This window comes from Eriocheir sinensis, chromosome 12 (assembly GCF_024679095.1).
Source record: "Eriocheir sinensis breed Jianghai 21 chromosome 12, ASM2467909v1, whole genome shotgun sequence".
Taxonomy (NCBI): Eukaryota; Metazoa; Arthropoda; class Malacostraca; order Decapoda; family Varunidae; genus Eriocheir; species Eriocheir sinensis.
This window is the reverse complement of record NC_066520.1, coordinates 10,413,631-10,436,139: the sequence shown is the minus strand read 5'-3', so window position 1 is coordinate 10,436,139 and position 22,509 is coordinate 10,413,631. Positions and strand designations below refer to the sequence as shown.

The 22,509-nt window shown below is 46.6% G+C and overlaps 2 protein-coding genes and 1 long non-coding RNA gene across 4 annotated transcripts in view; 1 reads left to right on the top strand and 2 right to left on the bottom strand.

The window, feature by feature from the left end:
* Positions 1–2,332: 2,332 nt before the first annotated feature.
* LOC126997382 (calponin homology domain-containing protein DDB_G0272472-like) lies at positions 2,333–5,724 on the bottom strand. The gene is made up of 3 exons (XM_050858453.1): positions 5,706–5,724; positions 4,289–4,400; positions 2,333–4,207 (listed from the first exon to the last, which is right to left on the bottom strand). Coding segments are annotated over exons 1-3 (1,572 nt in total). The 5' UTR covers positions 5,707–5,724; the 3' UTR covers positions 2,333–2,748.
* A 1,786-nt stretch (positions 5,725–7,510) lies between these two features.
* LOC126997388 (uncharacterized) overlaps positions 7,511–22,509 on the top strand; it is a 50,499-nt gene continuing 35,500 nt past the window's right edge. The window contains exons 1-2 of one of the 2 annotated variants that reach the window (XR_007752078.1): positions 7,511–7,724; positions 20,963–21,149. This is a non-coding gene — a long non-coding RNA (uncharacterized LOC126997388). The remainder of the gene's footprint in view (positions 7,725–20,962; positions 21,150–22,509) is intronic. The other variant, XR_007752079.1, reaches the window with a different exon arrangement.
* Positions 11,320–21,082, bottom strand: LOC126997383 (uncharacterized). Its single transcript, XM_050858454.1, has 5 exons — positions 20,954–21,082; positions 14,547–14,837; positions 11,967–12,098; positions 11,764–11,860; positions 11,320–11,561 (listed from the first exon to the last, which is right to left on the bottom strand). Exons 2-5 carry the CDS (start codon positions 14,586–14,588, stop codon positions 11,335–11,337), a joined length of 498 nt encoding a protein of 165 aa, XP_050714411.1. The 5' UTR covers positions 14,589–14,837; positions 20,954–21,082; the 3' UTR covers positions 11,320–11,334.

The following is a 22,509-nucleotide window of genomic DNA, read 5'->3' as shown; positions in this document are numbered from 1 at the left end:
TCCTGAGCGAGCAAAACTCGGCCCGGAAACCTTCCGGGCATTAATGATGATAAAATGCAATTATGATGTGAAGTGTAAACTTGTGAAAAAAGTATCTTTATATTTTTTGTATAATTTCAGGAGTATTTTTATTTGTATCTTTGAAATCTGGAATAGGAGTATTTGTATTTTTATTTGTATTTTTAGATTAAGAAATAGAAGTACGTATTTGTATTTGTATTTGTATTTTTGGAATCCCGAACAAAATTATTTGTATTTGACTTATAAAAAATCAGTATTGATCCAACCCTGATATATATATATATATATATATATATATATATATATATATATATATAGAGAGAGAGAGAGAGAGATAGAGAGAGAGAGAGAGAGAGAGAGAGAGAGAGAGAGAGAGAGAGAGAGAGAGAGAGAGAGAGAGAGAGAGAGAGAGAGAGAGAGAGAGAGAGAGAGAGATTTATGCACATGAATGAATTTAGGTATGAAGCTGTTTATTATATTATAATAATTATAATTTCAGGAGATCAATTTCGCGTTCACGAGAGCTGAGGAAATCCATTGCGATGTCAAACTCACGAATGATCAAAACACCTGGACGGGGGTTTATATACCCTTCCAACTGGATGTGGCAACGAAAGTGTTTGCTCGTCGATGTGCCGCAGGTCTGCCGCCGGTAGACCGGCGGTCGACCGCCGACTGACCTGCTGCAGTCGCCGGTCGGAGAAATCGAAAATCGTATATGGTCGCCGGTCTACCGCCGGTAAACCGCTGGCTTACCGGCGGTAAGCCGCCGGTCCTGGGATTATTGGCTATTTTGTCGGCGGTCAGGTCCCGATCGGCTTATCGGGAGTCATCGGGGACGGTCGCGACCGGGACCGGGAATGTGTGAGAGCCCCTTTATTGATTACATTGTTCACCTAACCTTGGTTCAGTGTGTAGTGCTGCGTGTACTCATGTCTGGGAAATAAGTTGTTTCGTTTTGTTAGATGAAGATAATGGGGGTTGCCACCCCCGTTTGATGTTAGTCATTGTTTGGTCAGATTAGAATGATGAGGGGTCGCCCCCTCCTCGGATAGTTTCGATAAAGACTTGCGCTTTCGCCGCTACGCTTTGGGCTATTTGAGCGGTGGCGAGCCGCAGTTTGGGGCTGCTTTATGCGAGATAGAAGGCTCCCCCAATGTCGCATGCCTCACTAGCTCCCATGTTCATAAGAAAGAAGCTGGATACCCTTCCCCCCCCTCCCCCCCCCATACACACACACACACACACACACACACACACACACACACACACACACTTGCACTTGTCAGTATTTCCAGTCCCAGGCCACAGGCCAGTCAATAGACGAATAAACCATGTAGGAACGGAGTCACAGAGGATTCCAGTCCTTCATGAAGCACTGAATTCAGTGCTTCTTGAGATCGACATAAGTTGCAAGCATCCCTTGTGAAGAATCATATTCCCAGGAAGCTATTGTAGAGCTTGTTCAAATTCAAGGAGGATTAGGTGTATGGAAATTCATTTATATGCTTGTTTTATCTATCTGTCTGCATCTATCTACATCACGGGAGTCGAGATAACTACTCAAATGTGTTTTTTACTTTAGAGGATATTAATATACTCCAGCTTAATTACGGCCAGGGTGCACCACAGCATACACTGTAGGTGAGTGTAGTTTCTTCTTGACCGGTAAAAGTGGATTAAAACTCATAACGGGTAACAGGGTTATAAAAATATCGGTTTGGTAATTTATTAGCTGATGAGAGACGAATGATACATAAAGTCAGAGCTCCTTCATCGAATACAGGCAATGCACGAAGAACAAATAGTCAATCAGCACACATTCTATTCTGTTGCCAAGAGAGAAATGCGAGACTTAACCGGCGGGGTCATGATTGTGCTATTAGGTTTATATAACTTGGCATGGCATCATGTTTGTTTATGCTTTATTAAGGTATCTTATTATTGTATATTTATCAGTTTCAAACATGTCTGTGCGTGTTGGCGCCCATAGTGCATGTCACTCATATTTCAGAGACGACGAGTTTCATGATTTTAATAGACCCGCCAACTCCCCCTCTCTCTCTCTCTCTCTCTCTCTCTCTCTCTCTGGCACTCATATTAACCTTCCACGTTTGACCAAAAGTAGGCTATGCACGTGTCAAATTACGGCCAGTGTTGCCAGTCTAGACCGGCGCTACCAGATTGCCGTGCTCAGATTTACATAGAATATAGATAAACAAACTCAGAACATTGCATTTGTCAGTTTCAGGCTTAAGAACTGCCGCAGCCACACCAGAAATGATGTACAATTAAAATTAATGTCAAAACCGTAGAGTATCGATTTTATTTTTATTTTTTATAATAGCAGAATCCGAAAATTACGATGTGCTGAATACGATAATCTGGTTACGTTGGTCCAGACTCTCCGCACGATATTGGCATCACACTCTTTACTTGTATTCCTGTGACTCCGTATATAAAGGCTCTCGCAGGACAGGTGATGAACGTGCAGGTGAAGGTGACATGAAGTAAAACTGTTACGCCCTCTCTTTATTGCTTAGAGATTTCAGTTTCTCACCTCACTTTCCTCTATTATTTCTTTTTATCATGTTCATTTCATTGTTCCCCCCCCCCCCTTCTTCTTTTACATGTTCTTCGTATTTTTCCTCCTCCTCCTTTACATTCCTATCCTTCTCTGCCTTCTCTTCCTTCTCCTTCTTCTCCTTCTTCTTCTTCTGCCTCCGTTTATTTTTTATCTTCCTCATCTTCCTTTTCATCCATCTCCTCCTCATCTTCAGCTTCATCCTCCTCCTTATCATCATCATCTTTATCCTCCTCCTCATCTTCAGCCTTATTCTCATCATCTTCATCAGCAGCAGCAGCCTCGTCCTCATCTTTATCATCATTTTCATCTGCAACCTCGTCCTCATTATCCTCATCTTCAGCCTCATCCTCCACCTTCTCCTCCTCCTCTTCATCAGCAGCCTCATCTTCAGCCTCATCCTCCTTCTCATCATCATCAGCAGCAGCAGCAGCCTCATCATCATCATCAGCCTCCTCCTCATCATCATCAGCCTCCTCCTCATCATCTTCCTCATCCACCTTTTTGCTTAACCCTTCTTCATTTTGTTCATTTACTCCCAACGCTTTTCTCAGTTTTTTATTCAGCATTGTAGCAAGGGAACCTGTACTATCTTCTTCGTCTACTTCCTTTTCCTCCTCGTCATCTTCATGCTCATCCTCCTTATCCTCCTCCTTCTTTTTCTCCTCCTTCTTCTTCTTCTTGTTCTCCTCCTTCTTCTTCTTCTTGTTCTCCTCCTTCTTCTTCTCCTCCCTTGTCTCATCCTTCTCCTTTTCCCCTTCTTCGTTTTCGTCTTCTCCTTCCTCTTCGAATTCTCTTTTTTCTTCTATCCATATATCTTTTTTGCCATGGTCATCATTATTTAATGTTGCCTCTTTTTCTTGCTCTTTTTCATCGAATCTTCGTTTAAACAGTTTTTCATTTGCTTCTTCTTCAGAGAGAGATTCAGTTTCATCCTCTTGACCATTTTCCCAATTTTTCAGTCCTGCGTGGTGAACCTTTTTGCTTTTCGACTTTGGCTTCGGGTTTTCATCAGTGACCCTTTTTACCCGAAGCACCTCTATGAACTCTTTTTTAATCCTTTCTTGATGGTCTGCCGTAACACCCATCTGGTCAAACGCCTCCTCTAGCGCTTTTGATACTTCTTCTCCGTTGACCCCTGCTCCTCTTGATGGCTCTATACTGAACTCTTTCTTGTACTTGTATTGTCCGCCATCTGCTGAGCCAGTCTTCGTATCATACTCATCCCCGAACATTCTTGACATTTCATCGAAGTTCCGTGCTCCGTTTCCTTCCTCCTCATCTCCCATCGACTTGCACGTACTGTCTTTACAGATGACTTTCACTGCTTCCACTGCTCGTTTTCCTCTTCTTGGATTTGACTCCAATTGAAATCGCTTTAACTTATCAGAACTCTTCTTTCTTACTGAGGCAATATGTTCATGCTTCCATTCCTTGTATGGCCTCCACCCCAAGAAGAGTGGCTCCTTTTTTCCACTGACGACCTCCACGTCCCTGACCAGCCTCACCTGGACCGGGACCTTGAGTACTGTGCTCCCTTGGCGTTCACCCGGGAAGGCTTGCAGCACCTCGGCCTCTGCCTCCACTCTGCCTTGTAGCTCACTGTTGCTAAGAAAGGACGGAAAGGGTGAATCAATTCTCTCTCTCTCTCTCTCTCTCTCTCTCTCTCTCTTTTTTGCTCACCTGGACGCTGCCTCCAGTGATCGTTCAGCCTCAACACGGGGCAGTCCGCGCACTGCCGCCGACGCCACCACCAGCACCACCACCAGCACCGCCAGATGCACCGCCGACCACACTGTTGATATACAAAACCGTGAAAGTAACAGTTTCAAGAAAAAAATAAGTATGAGGAAACTGTGGCATTGACGCCTCTCAGTACTACCAATAACTCTGTGTGTTCACTTTGTGTGTATATAGAAGTAACCTGCCTTCCTCCACAACCGAGTTGTTTCCGCTCCAAAGCTGTGCCTCCGCAATAGTTTTGAGATGTTGGGATCATCGACAGTGGTGATGATTATCTTAAGAAAATTCTTTGGAGTTTCGGAAACACTCATTCGACTTGCGTGCCTTTGCATGAACTTTTTTTTTTTGTAATTTTGTCACTTTCTCTGTGTGTATTGTGTGTGTGCATTGTGTGTGTGTGTGAGAGAGAGAGAGAGAGAGAGAGAGAGAGAGAGAGAGAGAGAGAGAGAGAGAGAGAGAATTCACCCACGTCCTGATCACGATCTGGGCTCGTCATCGCCAGCAAGTAACCTCTCGACCGAGCAAGCTCATTACAGTTGATCGCTGGGTACTGTAGGGACCTTCACACACCACACACCCAATCCCCTATGCTCAAGGGGAGACAGTATAACCACTCCTGTGCCAGTGGAAAAATCCCGGGCCTGAGCAGGGCTCGAACCTCCGCCTGCCAGACTGAGACCTGGCAGCGCAGAGCTCTACCACTGAGTTACCGGAGCGGTGTGTGTGTGTGTGTGTGTGTGTGTTTACCTATTTGTAGTCTACTGGGCCCGAGCTAAATTCTAATAGTCCCGTCTCCATATCTACATTCATCCTTGTATGTGTGTGTGTGTGTGTGTGTGTTTACCTATTTGTAGTCTACTGGGCCCGAGCTAAATTCTAATAGTCCCGTCTCCATATCTACATTCATCCTTGTATGTGTGAGTGTGTGTGTGTGTGTGTGTGTGTGTAATTCACCTCTTGGTCTGCTGCGAGTCTCTCTCGAGACAGCCAGCCGTTCCCTAGGACCCCTCCGGAAGAGCACAGAGCTCATAGTACCGATCTTTGGGTAGGGCTGAGACCACTCACACACAACACACCGCGACAACGAGGTGACAACTCCTTGCCTGACGCGACGTCAGGCAAGGAGTTGTCACCTACTCACTGCTAGGTGAACAGGGCCTACACGTGAAAGGAGATAAACCCAACTTATCTTCACCCGGCCGGGGAATCGAACCCCGGTCCTTCTGGTTGTGAGGCAGACGCTCTATCCACTGAGCTACCGGGCCGTGTGTGTGTGTGTGTGTGTGTGTGTGTGTGTGTGTGTGTGTGTGTGTGTGTGTGTGTGTGTGTGTGTGTGTTAAAGTGAAGGAATACTCACTGGTGCGTGTGTCCACACAGGTAATGGAGGGGTCGCTGCTCAGTCTTCCAATATATATTTGCCTCAGATGCAGCCTCCGGCGGCCCCTTGAAACGTGACGAATGTTGTTTAAAGGAAAGAAAATATTTATTCCTGGCAAGGGTAACAACGAAGGTAGTGTCGCAAGCACAGTTACGGAAACTTTCAAGACCTCGAGAGGGAACTTTGACTTCAACTGTGGTCACGGAATTCTTAAGGGTGTAGAAGGGCTGAAGCCATGTCCCTTCAAACCTCCTTCGCACTTATCCAAGAGAGTCCGTGGGGTGTGTTAGGTGACTGAGGCACTGTTCTCCAATGTCAATGGTTAGTCTTTCTCTGCGGGTGTTTTAAGATCTGGTTTGGAAATGTTATGATGCTGGAGGGAGCGGCGAGCATCACAATAGGTGAGAAGTTATGTCTGGTGACTCGCGCTCCTCGAGGAAGCATAAACAAGGAAGTGACACCCGCGCTGTGGTTACAAAACATTCCTCGCAGAAACATTCAGAGACATTCAGGAGTGGTGCCGTGGAAGCAGGGCCGGTGGAGCTGACCGGCAATCCTTCCAGTGTGCTCTTTCTTGCGGTTTCTCTTCGTGCCTCAGTGACACCGAATTTTTTTTTACTCCTCACCCTCAAGCCTATATATCTTCCTCTTCTTACAGCATCACAATCATGTTAATAAAAGCACATTCTGAGTGTCATAGTTACTTAAGCTTTGTCTGATCCGTTTTCAATACTGAAGAACACATTATTTTCCTTTATAGTTTTTTTTTTCTTCATATTGTTGCACGCACAGGTCTTAAATACTTCGATTCTTATTTCAGAGGACTGGTGGGTGACCTGAAGAAGTTTAAGGCTACCGCGACGTGTGACATTCAACGTGTGAGTAGCAGTTCAGAAGGAAAAGAAAATGGGGAAAATTGCAGGAATGGTTGTCGGTTGATTGGCAAAGTAAGAGTCAGAAAGAGTATGGTCAGAGCTGTTAATATAGTTGCAATATATATCTGCATTCATGTGGGAGAAGTGGTAAAAGTTTCCTCTAGCTTTTACTTTAAAGACATGAATACAATAGTGTGGTAATTTTTAATGACTTTTACAGTCTTATGGGTATTATATCTGACAAATGTTTATAGTGTAAATATTATCATCGTAAGCTACTAGACGATGGCAACTCCTCTTTTTCACGGTATCACACCGTCTCTTTCCCCATTTTCTTTTCATCTTTTTTCTTATTTGTTTATTCATGTATACTGTTATTTAGTTTCTTGATTTCTCTTTCCTTCTTGATTTTTTATCTTTTATTTTGTAATATTTTGTGCTGAACAAGGAGACCATCATTAAGGAAAAACACACAGCTTGGCGGGTAATAAGTATATCAAAACATTATTGTCGGTTAATATCCAAATGGAAATTATGTAATATCATTTTGGGTAATGCTCGGCGAACATCAAAGAAACGAACAGAGGAAATAAAGGAACAGAAATAATGAAGATGATGTCGGCGAGTATATTTAGTTGACAAGGAACACGATTACAAGGAAAACAGCGTAATTTGTTTTCTGTTTCCCACGTCAGTCATGTTACTGATTGATCAATTATCCATGTGAGAGTGGACAGGTACAGAGCCAACGGGAAACGCTTGATTGTGAGCGCTTAACATTCTCTCCGAAAAACTTTTCTAATAATTATGAGCCACTGAGTCGTACCATGCCGATGCCCATCATCTGCCCCGTCCCTGCCGACAAGCCGAAGCCGCCCCCCCCCCAGGTAAACCAGTCCCCCACCCTGCTGCTGCGAAGGTCTGTTGAGGTGGCAGTGCAGTGCATGTTGGAACCTCGTCACTCAGGTGGAGCAAGGTGCACGCCATCAAGGCTGTGCAGATATTTCCATAACATTCAGCTACCAGCCGAACTGTGACCAACATCCCCTTCATCTCGCCGGCCCGGGACTCGGCACCGCATTGCGAAGCCTGTAACCCGAGTGGCCTCCCAGATACTTCAGAGGTTAGACTCCCGACCCCATCCCCATCCCCTCTTTTTGTACTTGTTTCTTGTACGATTTTACTTTTGAAACACACACACACACACACACACACACACACACACACACACACACACACACACACACACACACACACACACACACACACACACACACACACTCACACACACACCTCAAGGCGCCGATACGTGGCTGTAATTGGTGAGCGCCGTAATCATCTAAGGGGGAGAGAGAGGCTGGGAGTACGTGGTGGAGGCAGAATAATGATGGGAAAGAAGCTATGCGTCTAATGGGAGCCTCGGCGTCCCCCGGTAGCGTCACGCACGTCTTCCTTCTATAGCGCGGGGACACTGCCACTGCTGTCCGGCGAGGGGCGAGGAGCGGCGCGGTTTGATGTGTTTCCTGACGCTGCGGTTTAATTTTACTCTTCAACTGCGTGTGTGTGTGTGTGTGTGTGTGTGTGTGTAATCCGCCTGCCTCCAAGATAAGTAGACGTGGTGTTTGGCGTAAGTCTCCGGCACGTCCCTCTTCGAGGTGATTTCGTGACATGGTCCCTCTGTGCTCCGGCTGCTGTGCCGAGACGCGCTTCGACTGTGTGGCTGCACGAACCTCAGTTCCGCCTCTAGAGTGTGATGATACTTTGAAACTTTCTCGCGGCGAGGAGCTGACCATATCGAAAATAGGAGTAGCTGCAGCTATCAGTATCGTCAGCAATTACTATTCCCCGAGCAATTCGCCTTTCCGTCTCTGTCCATCTATCTATCTATATGCGAATCTCTCTATCTGCCTCAATCACTGTTTCCGTCGACATGCCTCTGTCGTGTGTTAACTTCAAAGTCCCCGGCAGGTGTTGGACGCGACTCGTCGTGCGGAACGACAGCGAACAGGGCGACACCGTAAGCTAGGCCTCTTTGTGGCCACCCAAGGCCTTAGATATTCAATGCCTTATCAGGGTCTCAGAATCAATAATTTAGTCGGGATATTAGAGTATCTTCACCTCAAGTATTTTTTTTTCATCATTCAGTTGTCATGCTGCTGAAGTGCAATCAGGAACTGTCCAACATGCGTATCATATCACTAGAGGTATAGTTTTCATACTGGTCGTCATTGTTTTATTTTTGGATGTTTCTAAAAGCGATACAGTATCCCGGATGTACGCTCTGCGGCGAGTCAACAGCCTCCTCGATCATTCCACGCCGTCAGTGTCACCAGTGATTTCCTAGTCATCTCTCCTTTGTCACACTCACCAGTACTTGTTCTCACCATTCCCTCTAGCGTCACCGTCCACTCTCCCAACCCCCTTGTTTTTGTCTCACCATCAACACTGCCATTACTTTCCATCAACACCTACCGAGACTCAAGGTGTTTGGCGGCCTCTCCATCATGTATCAACCCTGCAGGTGCCTATTTATGCATCGAGACGGAAAGAATGAGTGAGAAATTGTATTCTGGAGGAAGGTTGTGGAGGAAGTGATACGAGTGGCGGTAAAGACACGGTTGGCTGAGAGACAGGACTGGGGCGGAGCGGCTTGGGGTGGATGTGTCTGTAAACGTAGTGTATGGATGAGAGGTGCGTATGATGGACAAGTTTGCATGTCAGTGTTGGCTTCGCATCTCTGAGTAGTTGGTGTATCATTATTTCCACTCTCCCGGTTACGCCTCTATGATGACTTGATGCTGTGTTTGCAATTTATTTTCCTTTGTTATCCACAAAGTTGACGACATGCTACGACAAATATGGTTTCTGTTATAAAAGTATTACTTTCTTATAATTTTAAAGATGAAAAGCGAGCCCCTTATTCTCTTCTCATTCGTCTTCCTCCTCCTCCTCTTATTTATCTTCCTCTTCCCCGTTCTACTCTTATTATTTACTTTCCTCCTCCTCTTTCTCTCCTTATTTAGCTGTCTCTTCTTTCTCTTCTTTGTCCTCTTCTTATTTCCTCCTCCTCTTCCTCCTCTTTTTATTTATCTTCCTCTTCCCCGTTCTACTCTTTTTATTTATTTTCCTCCTCCTCTTTCTCTCCTTATTTAGCTGTCTCTTCTTTCTCTTCTTTGTCCTCTTCTTATTTCCTCCTCCTCTCCCTCCTCTTTTTATTTATCTTTCTCTTTTTCCTCGTCCTCGTCCTCCTCATTTCCTCTTCCTACTCCTCCTCGTTCTCCTCATCCTGCTTTCTCTGTCAGACAAACCGATAGAGGTAAACTGAATCACTGTGCGGTGGGGTGTGGATGATGCGGAAATTGTACGTCTCGTGATAATACATGTTCCTCAGATGATGTGCATGGAGCGAGCAGGCGTTGTGGATGCACGTGCTGCTGTGGCGGTCGCCTTACGTATGACCACTGCACTTACGGAGCCATGATCCTACAATTCAAACAGTCCTATAGGTGGCTGTGTGTGTGTGTGTGTGTGTGATTAATATCTAGGTTATTAATGGCACTACGTATAGTGGATATTTTTCACCTAACAAGAGGAAACAGAGTAAGTCACCCCCATCCCCCACACGGCGCTGCAACGCATCTCGTGTTCCACAACTCGCTTGACTTGCACCTTCCCTTTATGCTTTTATTTTTTCAAACAATCAGGGAAGAAAGTTGACCAAATGTTCATAACAACATGACGGAACGGCCAACACTCAGTGCTTGATAAAGATGACGATCACCGGCTGTTTGTGTTACGGCACGTGCATGTCGCAGCAGGTGTTGAGTCGTGCCAAAAACACTTAATAATTTTATAATAATGTTCTTCCTATTATGTTATTTTGGGTTATTCCCTCACATTCACGGCTGTAAAAGCCTCTCTGATGCACCAAAAGTAGATCAACTTAAAACTCAACACCAACGAAAATTTAACTTGTTTCTTTCTCAGAGGAGGATTTAAATACTTTTCACAAATTCTTCTTAGACGTTTCATGCTCTTGTATTAAGACAAATTCATAAACAGGCAGAGGAGTAAATGATTTTTTTTTTTTATTTCATCTAAATTTATTTGCCTTCTGTCGCACTCAGTCACGTGCTTACCACATATAGGTACCAGTCGTTGCTGTAAATGTTCCTGCAAGATTGATTTACACATTAAAGCTTATCTGGTAACACTAAAGAGCTAAATTAATATCACAGTCGCCACACTACCCGTCCTGCGCCGCACTCCACCTTGCCGCCGGTCACTCCCTTCGTCCACGTCTCTTGTCAAACTTGCGGCCGCTGGACCAGAGTGGCCTGTAGGCATCACTGTAGCAAACAGCTTGCTACCATTTGTTTCTTATCATATGTGCACTAGTAACGCAATACATACAGTAAGTTCAGAGGCCTCGTCAAATTGAGTTCTGATATACATCCGACCCAAGGATATTACAAAAGTGCAAAGTAGTATCAACAGGTCAGCTCATGCTCATGCCTCCCTCCTCTATACTAGTCTGGTGTCCTTGCCTTCATACACATACAGGGCTTACAGGGGTCATAAGACAGAGGCACGTTTCATTACACTTTCTAAAATTTTTCATCTTTTTCAGTTTCCAGTCATAGGTGATAAAGAGCAGCTAAATAGAACCTTGCTGCATGCTCGCACGTTTTTTTGAAACCCCAACCTTCAGCCAATGTCTCCTTTCGCCAGGCTTATTTTTTTAAGCCCGATTTTCCTATAAAATATTGTGTAGCGGAGATCCGAGAGGACAGCGACGGCGTTGGTGCCGGAGACGTGCTGGAGGTGGTGCGGAAGGAAGGGAGGCCGCAGGGGGGTGACGGGAGGGTCATGAACGAGGGCGCCATGTTGGTGGAGTGGATGAGGTGGATAGCAAGGGCCCGCACGTCCGACGCTGAAGACACCTTTCCGCCCACCACGCCTGCCGAACAAGGGACACACTTTAGTCACACACATTACGAATCAACCTTCTCTGTCTGGTTTCATAAGCTCATTCGAGCGGACAAGCTTATAGTGATGGTGTCAAATGCCAAATACTTGTACAAAGACTTCCTTCCGTCTTCAAGTGGAAATATTTTTTTCTTCGTCATATTTTCAAGAGCAAGAATAATAGTGTGGCTCACCTGCCAGGTCAGCCGGAACGCCTCTGGCAGAAAACTTGGCGAGTAGTGCGGACTGTAGCTGACAGATGTACTGGTAGGCTGCGTCCACCACCCCGACCTGTGGGACCACGACATGCTTATATGTATGTTACGTATACATATGTATGCATATATGGCAAATCTCTGACACCTTGGAACATACTTGAGCAATTACTTCCGCTTACCTTGCGACGTAGTTGAGGTGACCTTGGGGCACCCGGCAGCAGGGAGCGAAGCTTCTGATATTCCTGACGAAGGGATCGGCGGCGGCGGCGCCTGAGTCGCCTGTACTTCCTCAACACTACAACCGCCGAGGCCTGTGGAAGGAAGACAGACAACATTAACCTCCTTATTCGTGTGTGCGTGTGTGTGTGTGTGTGTGTGTGTGTGTGTGTGTGTGTGTGTGTGTGTGTTCACGAACTACGTTTGTGTGTGTGTGTGTGTGTGTGTGTGTGTGTGTGTGTGTGTGTGTTCACGAACTACGTTTGTGTGTGTGTGTGTGTGTGTGTGTGTGTGTGTGTGTGTGTGTGTGTGTGTGTGTGTGTGTGTGTGTGTGTGTGTGTGTGTGTGTGTGTGTGTGTGTGTGTGTGTGTGTGTGTGTGTGTGTGTGTGTTTGCCTTACATTTTTTTCTTTTCTTTTTTTTAAGAGAGAGAGAGAGAGAGAGAGAGAGAGAGAGAGAGAGAGAGAGAGAGAGAGAGAGAGAGAGAGAGAGAGAGAGAGAGAGAGAGAGAGAGAGAGAGAGAGAGAGAGAGAGAGAGAGAGAGAGAGAGAGAGAGAGAGAGTAATCGAGCTCGGCGAGTGAGTGAGGAGGGAGCGAGCTGGAGGAAGGTGACCGGGAGGGTGAGTTGATGACCTGGAGGGTCGCAGGTAACGGGCCCTCTGCGGCTGCTCCCCAGCATTCTAAACCAGTCCGCCGGACCCAAACAAGACCCCTTAGTTCACTTTCAGCCACCTGTTGCATCCCGCTTGGCCAGAGGGGCTCTTACTGGCATTAACCTAAGCTCTTTGCCATGTCTTCCCCGTCCATCGAAATCAAGGTTAACGTGTGTCCGCTGTGCCTTTAGATCCAGCGTGTACGATTTTCAGTTCAAATTGAAGCTTTCAGGCAAATGTGCTATCGTGGAAAACCTGCACCACCAGGTGTGCCTCGGGACTCCCCAAAATACCTATATATAGTGTCCCTGATAGCCGAAACCGCCTCCTTCTTTCCTCACCCCACACCCGCGCTGATCAGCCTGTTTCTCTGATGCATGGTTATGATCCTTCACTCATCTGCAACCCAACTATGATTTCACACACACACACACACACACACACACACACACACACACACACACACACACACACACACACGTATCCACACGACATACAAAAGGCAGGAAGCAAATCTTACTTCCGGCCTTCCCCCACACACCTGCGGCCCCTGCGACCCTGCCTTTCCTGCCGCCTTCCCAGCCTCCCCCACCTGCTGACGAGACTCGTGAAGTTATATCGGTCCTCTCATGAACAGGGTAATCATGTTAGTCGCCCGTTGCTACATGTTTTCAAAATAGTTTTTTTTTCTTAGTCTAAGAGTTTTTGACTTCGCACTTTATCGCAAATGAAAGTAACCTAAAAAAATACGTGTAGGCAGATTATCCAGATACATGAAGCTTCAGGGGCGAGCATGACCTAGTATACAGCCCCATGGCCTCGTGTGGGTAGCAGATTGTGACACACACACACACACACACACACACACACACACACACACACACACACAGAGAGAGAGAGAGAGAGAGAGAGAGAGAGAGAGAGAGAGAGAGAGAGAGAGAGAGAGAGAGAGAGAGACTTTTTATACATGTTCAGACCGCAGAGTCCAGGCTGGGTGGTCTGCCTATCATGTGTAAAGCCTTCCGTCAGCAGGGACTAACTTGCGTAGCACGTCAGACAACGAACATGGAAGACGAAACGGATGACCACGACCAGGAAAACAATGGCAGCCGCTTCATCGTTCGTTTCAGTCCACACTTCTCGCACCTTCATTAGAATTTTGCCGCAAATGTTGTCATGAACTGCATAAACATTCCTACAATCGTCACCATGAAGTCTGACCTGCCATGATCGGCACTCTCGTTCAACTTTCACTACAACATTCCTTCGTTATGCCGCAACCCTAACCTAAAGAGGCGTCTAAGATGAACACAGCAGCAAATATGTCGTTTTCTTGCAAAAAATGACACTGAGGCGATGAGGATGTCAGTGGGGTGGTAGCGGCACGTTCTCGACTGGTCCGCCCTCGCCCCACCCACGCCCGCGCGCCCACACGGGAGTTCCGGCTCGCCGACGCCTACACCTCCACGGCAACTCAACATGTTAAAGATTGATTTCCCCAAATGATATTATGCATGCAGATCGTCACATTCTTAGTTAATGTGACAGCCGCGTCAAGTTATATGTAGATGAGGCTAATTTCCATCCCAGTCAAAGCACCTGTTTTATTACGTGTGTGTTTTCGCCCACTCCCCTTAGCTCCCAAAACTTGTATGCCGCAATGTAAGAAGAAAACCTGTTCATGCTGTGGACCAGGCATGCAGTGTGGGTGGCATGGCGAATGCCAGCAGGAGACATATCGTGTGTGTGTGTGTGTGTGTGTGTGTGTGTGTGTGTACTGTTTTGCGTGGCGGTGTGTTGTTTTTTGTGTGTTTTTGTTGCGTGTGGACTGGTAATGAGGCACCGGCTCGACAGAGCGCCTCGCTCTACACCTGCAGAAGCGCGTGCTTACCTGTGGCCTCTTCCTTCTGGGCACCATCGGCGACGACCTCATCGCTGCCTTCCCCCCGCGCCTGTATTCCCGTGCTTGTACTCCTGTGCCGGGATGAGTCGCCCCCTGCTCGCCACCTGCTGTCAAGGACTTCTACTTTGATAGATGCCTCGCCTGCCGCCCTTGTCGCCTTCCTTGTGAGGCCCGCGCTTGGCCTGGGATGATTCAGGTATTGACTGGCCAAACAAGTCACGGGTTCGCTTTCTTTGTAGGGCGGCTGTCAAAGGGCCTCTTGTCAATTTTTCAGTTACTCTGTAAAGGGAAGAGAAACTTTAAGAACAATGTAACAAGCATGTATAGATGCAGCCACATAAATTAATCGACAATTTGACGTGTACGATGTCACACTAGCAACTTGCAGCAGTGTCTAACCCCACCCTTTCCCAACCATTGGATCTCGACCCCATGTGTGGTCGCTGGGCGTTTTTCCTGGGGTCGCTAAGACCTCAAAATATCAAACATATAGTGTTATTATATTATAATAACACATAAACAACTAAACTAGTGGGGTCTCGGTCATGTCTAGAGGTGCATGGTTGGGGTCGCCTGAAAAAAAAGGTTGGGAACCACAGGTGCTGGAACCTTTGTGCTGGATCTGTAAGCTGATCCTCCGGTCCTGTGAGGAGCCCAGACTTTGCGATCAAGTCGTCTTTCTTTGTACTTACATACTGCAGTATAAAGTTAGACTTAGTTGTATTCACTGTGCGCGCGCGCGCACGTATGTGTGTGTGTGTGTGTGTGTGTGTGTGTGTGTGTGTGTGTGTGTGTGTGTGTGTGTGTTTCTTTTGTTCAAGTATTTCCCTGTTTGCTCATCGGACAGGTGTGTGTTGTGTTTAAAGGCACTCAAATGGAAACAAAACACCGTCAATCATTGCGCCGACGCACGTGAGAAAGTGGGAGGAAGGGAAGAAAAATGGGAAGACTGGAGGGAGGGGGAAGGGAGTGCAGCACAGCGTTGTCAGCAAAGCGTGGGAAGTTCTGGATCAAAAGAAATGAACACTTAAGAAAACTGTGTGTGTGTGTGTGTGTGTGTGTGTGTGTGTGTGTAATTCACCAGGGCCTGATCACTGATCACAAGTTGGACTCGCTTTCGCCAGCAGGTACCCTCACGACGTGAGCAATTGCTCATTATAGTCGATCTCTGGGTAATGCCAGGACCTCACACACCACACACCCCATCCCCCTTGCTGAAGGGGGGACAGTAACCACTCCTAGTCAACGGAAAGAATCCAGCCTGAGCGGGGCTCGAACCGCCGCCTGTTTGGCCGTGAAGCCTTGCAGCGCGGCGTTCTAACCGATTGAGCTGTGTAGCTACCGAAGCGGTGTGTGTGTGTGTGTGTGTGTGTGTGTGTGTGTGTGTGTGTGTGTGTGTGTGTGTGTTCATATGAAGGAATGAGTGTGTTAAAGTGATAGAAATGCAAGTCAGTGATTGATAATGAGACTACCTTTTGGGTTATAATTATAGTTTGTAAGGGAACGGCGTCATTATCTGTTAGTATATGATCAATCATTCATTCAGCGAGAGCACATGCTGGGGGTCGCATTGCCTCGCACAACCTACGACGCTATCCTAGGGACCCCCCTACCCGAACAAATCTCAATGCGAGGCCTTTTTCCAATCAAAGTAACTCACAGCCGGACCGTCCCATCCACATGCTCAAGCCGCGAGCTTTTTGGGCGCTCCCTTGACCTCCTTCACACAGGATTGTCGCTTACAGATACAACCCGGCGAGCGGGGTCAACTTCTAGGTAACGTATGTACTACCTACCACATGCCCACATAGCCGGAGTTTTCGTCAAGGAATATTTAGGTAACAAGCCTAGATGCAGCCACATAAAGTAATCGCCAATTTGACATAAGTCATTCCAGCGATGCCCCTGTAAGGCACTTACCAAAGCATTTATTCACCTCTTCAAATCGCAATTAAGTGTCCATGTCTCAGAGCTATTAAGAATGGGAGCACAAGCGACTTGAGGATCTAAATCATTGTTGTTCTGCACATGTATCGACAACGCCATATACGCACTCGTGTTGAGCGAGCCTATGACTACGTGCGGCAAGCCAATCCCCCGGAAGAGCAAGTTGAATGGCTGGAGGGAATGAAAGGATGAGTTGCGCATCATATAAAGAAGTCATGAGTGGGTGGGAGAATTGGAATGGACGATTTAAAATATATTAAAGGCAAGAGAACACAAACGGGAGATGCCATTAGGGAGTAGTGCGGTCAAGCTTGGTAAAGGTTTATTATGCAGAGTGACGTCCAGCGGACAGGAGTGGCTATCTTAAGAGTCGTGGCAGCGCCCTCCACACTCCCCGTAAGGGAAGTGATCACATATTGGGGCAGACACTTGACAGGACGCTCCTTGATGCCCCTCTCCCGCCACCCACCCTCCTGCCCCCGAGCCCTCCCTCTCTAACACCCTTTTTTTTAATGAAGGGTATAGCAAGGAGTGAATTAATGGAAAGGGTGCAGCAGGGGGAGAAGAAAGACAGTGTGAATGTACAGTCGTATGGTGTAGGTTCGTTAAGTGTTGTGATGTAGGAATTGTTTATCGGGAATCTAATTTGTGTACTGCCGCCTCCTCCCTCTCCTCTGGCTTGTCTTCCTCACTATCTCCCTCCTTTCTCCACGTTATCCCTTATTCATCATTCCACCTCCTTCGCTCCTTTTAGCCTTTCCTTTCCCCCCAACCTTTCCTCGTCTCAGTGTTTCAATTTCCCTCAGATGAACCTAATTGTTTGACAATCATGTTAACGCGTTTGTAGAACCATGAATCGTTAGTGCAAAGATTTGATATTTTGTGAAGCTCCCAAAATACATGAAAGTCTGATATTGTGTGTGTGTGTGTGTGTGTGTGCAATCTCTCTCTCTCTCTCTCTCTCTCTCTCTCTCTCTCTCTCTCTCTCTCTCTCTCTCTCTCTCTCTCTCTCACACACACACACACACACACACACAAACACTAATCGAATTTCGACATCCAAATGAAATGAGGCTTTGAACGTGACTCTTTGGTCAATTTAACCCGCGTAACTGTATCCATTTAGAGTTTTAAACGATATTGGGCGGTCCGGGGAACTGGATTGCAGCGCGTGTGAGGTTTCCGTCTTCTTGTGCTCGGCGACTAATGATCTGAGAAAAAAACGAAGCGGAGAGTTTTTTTTTTGGTGTTAGTTTCTGCTAATTGTTACGTGGGAGGAAAACTGTGAAATTAACGGTGCAGCTTTTAGTTTCTTTTATGTGAGACGTTCAAAGAAGAAATTGTACCATATCAACCGGGCAACCTATGTGTGTGTGTGTGTGTGTGTGTGTGTGTGTGTGTGTGTGTGTGTGTGTGTGTGTGTGTGTGTGTGTGTGTGTGTGTGTGTGTGTGTGTGTGTGTGTGTGTGTGTGTGTGTGATGTTTTTAACTTTATCTGTTTATCTATTTATTTGTAAGATCATTTTATATACTCAGTTATTCTTAGATGCTGTTTTTTTCTGTATCTTTTTTTTTATGGCCTCGAGCTGTCTCCTTTACTGTAAAAAAAATTGCCGAAGTAAAATTTTCAGGGGATTTGGGTGGTCATGTGGCAGCCCTTTCATATAGTTTGTCAGTATAGAAAAGTATAAAACGTCTCCGTACAGTGGTTGCTCTTCCCTTCAATCACTTCGCTCACTCCCCCATCTGGTAACGAAACTGACTTTGTATGCCTTTTGTATATCGAAAATTAATTGAATGTACGTTTTACTTCTGACAGACCAGTAAGAAGGAAGCTGGAAACCATTGAGGGTCTTTCGCATCCATGAGGAGGACCGACAAAGTAGTAGTAGTAGTAGTAATAGTAGTGGTAGTAGTAGTAGTAGTAGTAGTAGTAGTAGTAGTGGTAGTAGTAGTAACAGTAGTAGTAGTGGTAGTAGTAGTAGGAGTAGTAGTAGTAGTAGTAGTAGTAGTGGTAGTAGTAGTGGTAGTAGTAGTAGTAGTAGTAGTAGTAGTAGTAGTAGTAGTGGTAGTAGTAGTAGTAGTAGTAGCATCCATTATTTCTCTGCCTAATACCCACTCAAACATCCATTTTTTTCACCCCAATTAAACCCATTACAACCTAATCCATTACCCACTGAAATAGACCCACTGCATTAACCATTCTTTCTCTTGCTCTTTCTTTCGATTACTTTGGCTATCGTGCTGCCCACCTCGACAATTATTCTGCCTCACCAAGACTAACAGGCCCCACCCACTCCTCCTCTTCCTCCCGCCATGGTTCTCGCACTCACGTACAATCGTCGCACTCTATCGTGAAGCGTAAAGAAACAGTGGGCGGAGTAGGTGCTAAATAAGCTTTGGACACTATTAAGCTGTTTGTCTTGATGGTATAATGAGTCACTCGCGGGGATGAGAGTCTCCGCGAGGATGTTCTCAAGCCTGTGAAGAGGCGGCAAATGAAGGGTTATTATAATGGCCATTCTTCACGGCACCTTAACGCCTCTAGCTCGCCGTGAGAGTCCTCGGCATCGCTAAGTGTCGGCTGGGAAGTAACTGTCAGCCTCTCAAACACTCCCGTAGTCGGCTTGGGGTTGTGAGTCTGCCAGTGTTGTTGTTGTCGATTCCCTCTGTTCATTCCCTATGTATCCATATAACATAATTTTGACGTTTGACGAGTCACTAACTGAGGTAAGGTGAGTTGTTTGATCGACGGCATAAAAAAAAAAAATCATGTGTGGGACCAAAAATAAAATAGAGATAAGTTTGCAAGAGACCTATAAGTCGGCCTACACAAAACAACAACAACTATAAACCTGTTTTACACCGTTTACCTTTCTCCTCAGACATAATAACTAATTTTACTAAAACTTGAAGACTTTCAATCGTATCCGCACCAACCGTATTGTTGCCGTGTTCTTTTTCCATGACAAGACAAACTTTTGAAGGACGGAAGTAAAGTGAGGCGACGGAGAGAACCTTCCCGCGACGTGCAGTGTGGCTGGGAAGATGACTAATGGCTCCGTGGACTGAGTAAAGGCAGGTGTTTGCTGCCTCCCCAAACAAAGGAAGGGGCAGGTGTAGACACCACAAAGCAGAGGGGCAGATGTTGGCTAAGTGGCTGGCTCAGGCATACACGTAGTCTTTAGCCTTGGGGAGCCAGGTATAGGCTTAAGGAAGTTGGGAGGCTTTACAGAGAGATTACATACAAAGAAAAAACATGACACTACATTTTTATCGCTAATAGGAAAGACGAAAAAAAATAGAAACATAAGTGCCAGACGGTAAAAAAAAAATCAGCAGTTAAAGTGTTGAAAATGAAAAAAAGGATGAAAGAAAGACCAATTTATAAAGGGTGAACGTAAGAGCAAGACGGTGAAAGGTAAACGGCAGGTGTGGGGCAGGTGATGTGACGGCTCCCGCCGCCCACTCCCTCACGAGACGGCCACGCCTCCCACACATCCAGCCCGGGGCGCCGGGAGCACGGGAGCACAGAATCCTTGGATTGGGAACGCGATGAAATATGTAACAAAAAAATAAGAGGAACAGATCTGTTCGTGTGTGAGAGAGCGAAGCCCAGGTGGCATAAAGCGGGCAGGTGGTGGCCCGCTTCATAAGGAAACAAGACTGGCACAAGCGTCTCCTTATTTAGGCACAATTTTGACCTGCCAGCTGTTGTGGAGACGACTCGCACCTGCTTCCATCTCTCCCATTGAGCGTTACTCTTTTTTGGTGACCCGGGTTGCTGTACCACAACACTGTGTATCGGCAATAAGGATCGTGCTCGTAGGGCAGCTGCGGGGCTTTAGGCGTCTCCCTCCTGGTGTGGGTGTGTAGGAGTTAAATCAAGATCCCCTCCCTGATGTGGTCCACAGACGGAGTTGGGCGTCTCCCGTGTAACATCGTATACCTCAAAATGCAAGTGTATGTTTAGGGTCGCACTATTATTATTGGTGTTTAAATTATTCTCTGGCTTTCTGAGGGGGAGCGTATACGTATACTGATACGTATTCGATCGTATACTTTATGTGTATTTGAAATGCTGGCTTCAAGGGAAATAGCAAACGTTGGATGACAACAAGGGAGGCAGCGGAGGGCAGCGGCACGGCGCGCACCTCCGCGGCCGACCCGCCCCGCCGCTGCCCCTGACGGAGATTTCAATGCCGTGAACCACACCGCCCTGTCGGCAGCCTGCAGCCCACACTCGCCATTATATTGCTTCCTACACCACTGGCCAAACGTTACATTCGGTGACGATTGAAATAACCGATGGGGTTAAATTTGTATGTCTCTGACAATTGAGGAGATTGCGAACTTGGGTATCTCCTTAAAAATAGTTTAAATTCCTCGGTGCCTCTTGTGTGTTAATCAGTCCTTATTTATTAGAAAGCAGAAAATTAATAAACTCACGCCTTTCAGATACACCTCCGGAGCTAGGAACCAGCCAGCTACGAGGTATGTGTCGACAGCTGACGTAGGAGTCTAGAGAGGACGGCAACACACCCTACTCTCACCACTGCCAGAGTCGCACTGACGGTGACGGGTCCATTGCGGGGGACTCGGGGAGTCGGGGTCCCGCGGAGGCAGGGACCCTGGCGGCTGGCAGGTGAGCGGGGTGAGGCGGGTGGGGGAGGGTTGAGGGGCGAGACACAGGAACGGGGGTCATAGAGAAGGAGGAACGAACGAACCCTGATAATTGAGAAGCTGGCATTGTGTGACGATTTTTTCGTAGGACTGAAAAGGAAACCTACAAAGGCAACTCAGTGTACAGTGCATACACATGTACAAACATAGTGTTACGACTGTATATCCATAAGTTGCAGATATATTTTCTGTAAGACACATCCGTCGAGAATCGTTGTGAGGACGAATAAGTTTTAATCATCTTCATTCTGTGATTAATTTGTTAAACTCTATAGACTTAGTGATGACTATTGTGTGCCTCGTACTCGCTTGAGTGGCCATATAGGGGGGGGGGGGGAGGAGATTGAGAGAGGGTTGCTTGCCTGACGACGCAGGATATAGAGGAGAAAAGGCTGCTTTATCAAGTTCTGCATAAGGCAAACCGTCCATCCTTGACTCCATGTTGGCGTTATCATGACCAAGCGGAGTGCTGGGCCGCGTTGTAAGCATGGGCGCCGACACGACAGCCGCCGCGGCCACTCATGCTCGTCAGCGTACCTCATCAACGTTACCAGAGCATAGAGATAACAATTAACTGTAGCTACTCACAAAAGAAGGGTGGGAATGAGTGTTTACTGTACTATGACACTCTCTCACACACACACACACACACACACACACACACACTGGATGAATGTAGATATGGAGACGGAATTATTAGAGCTTAGTTCGGGCCCTGTAGACTACAAATAGGTAAATACAAATAGCTAAATAGACACACACGCACACGCACACGCGAATCGAGTCTGGATGGTATGGTCAGCGGCGCAAAACCCTGACAGGCCTCACCTTGGGCCTCACAACGTTCCGGTGTTGAAGGGGGAGTGGGGGAGGGAGAGAGGGAGGGAGAATGAACACTGGGCGGGCGGGTCTTGGTTGGCGGCAGGTGCAGGACCCATGAACTCGGAGTGTGTGTCTGTCTCCCGGGAGCACACACATGTATACTCACGTCCTCACACCTGCAAACACCTCCATATGCATCGACACATCATCTCAAGTGCACTGGACTCAAAGGAGCTTAAGTTGAAGAGCGCACATAGACTTGCTAATTGAAGAGGCGGGTTGTGCTGCAGAAATAATGTATGGAGGAGGGAGAGGGGAGTCAAGGCCCAGCGCCCTAACCAAGACATTAAGACAGACAAGTGTACACCCTACGTGCTACACTACATAGGTTGTTTTTTTCTGAATTTTATTTGCTCAGTTGTGTAGACGGCAATGTCTCCCAAATAATTTAATAAAGGATTTTTTTTATTATTTCATATCATTTACTTTCTATTCATTAT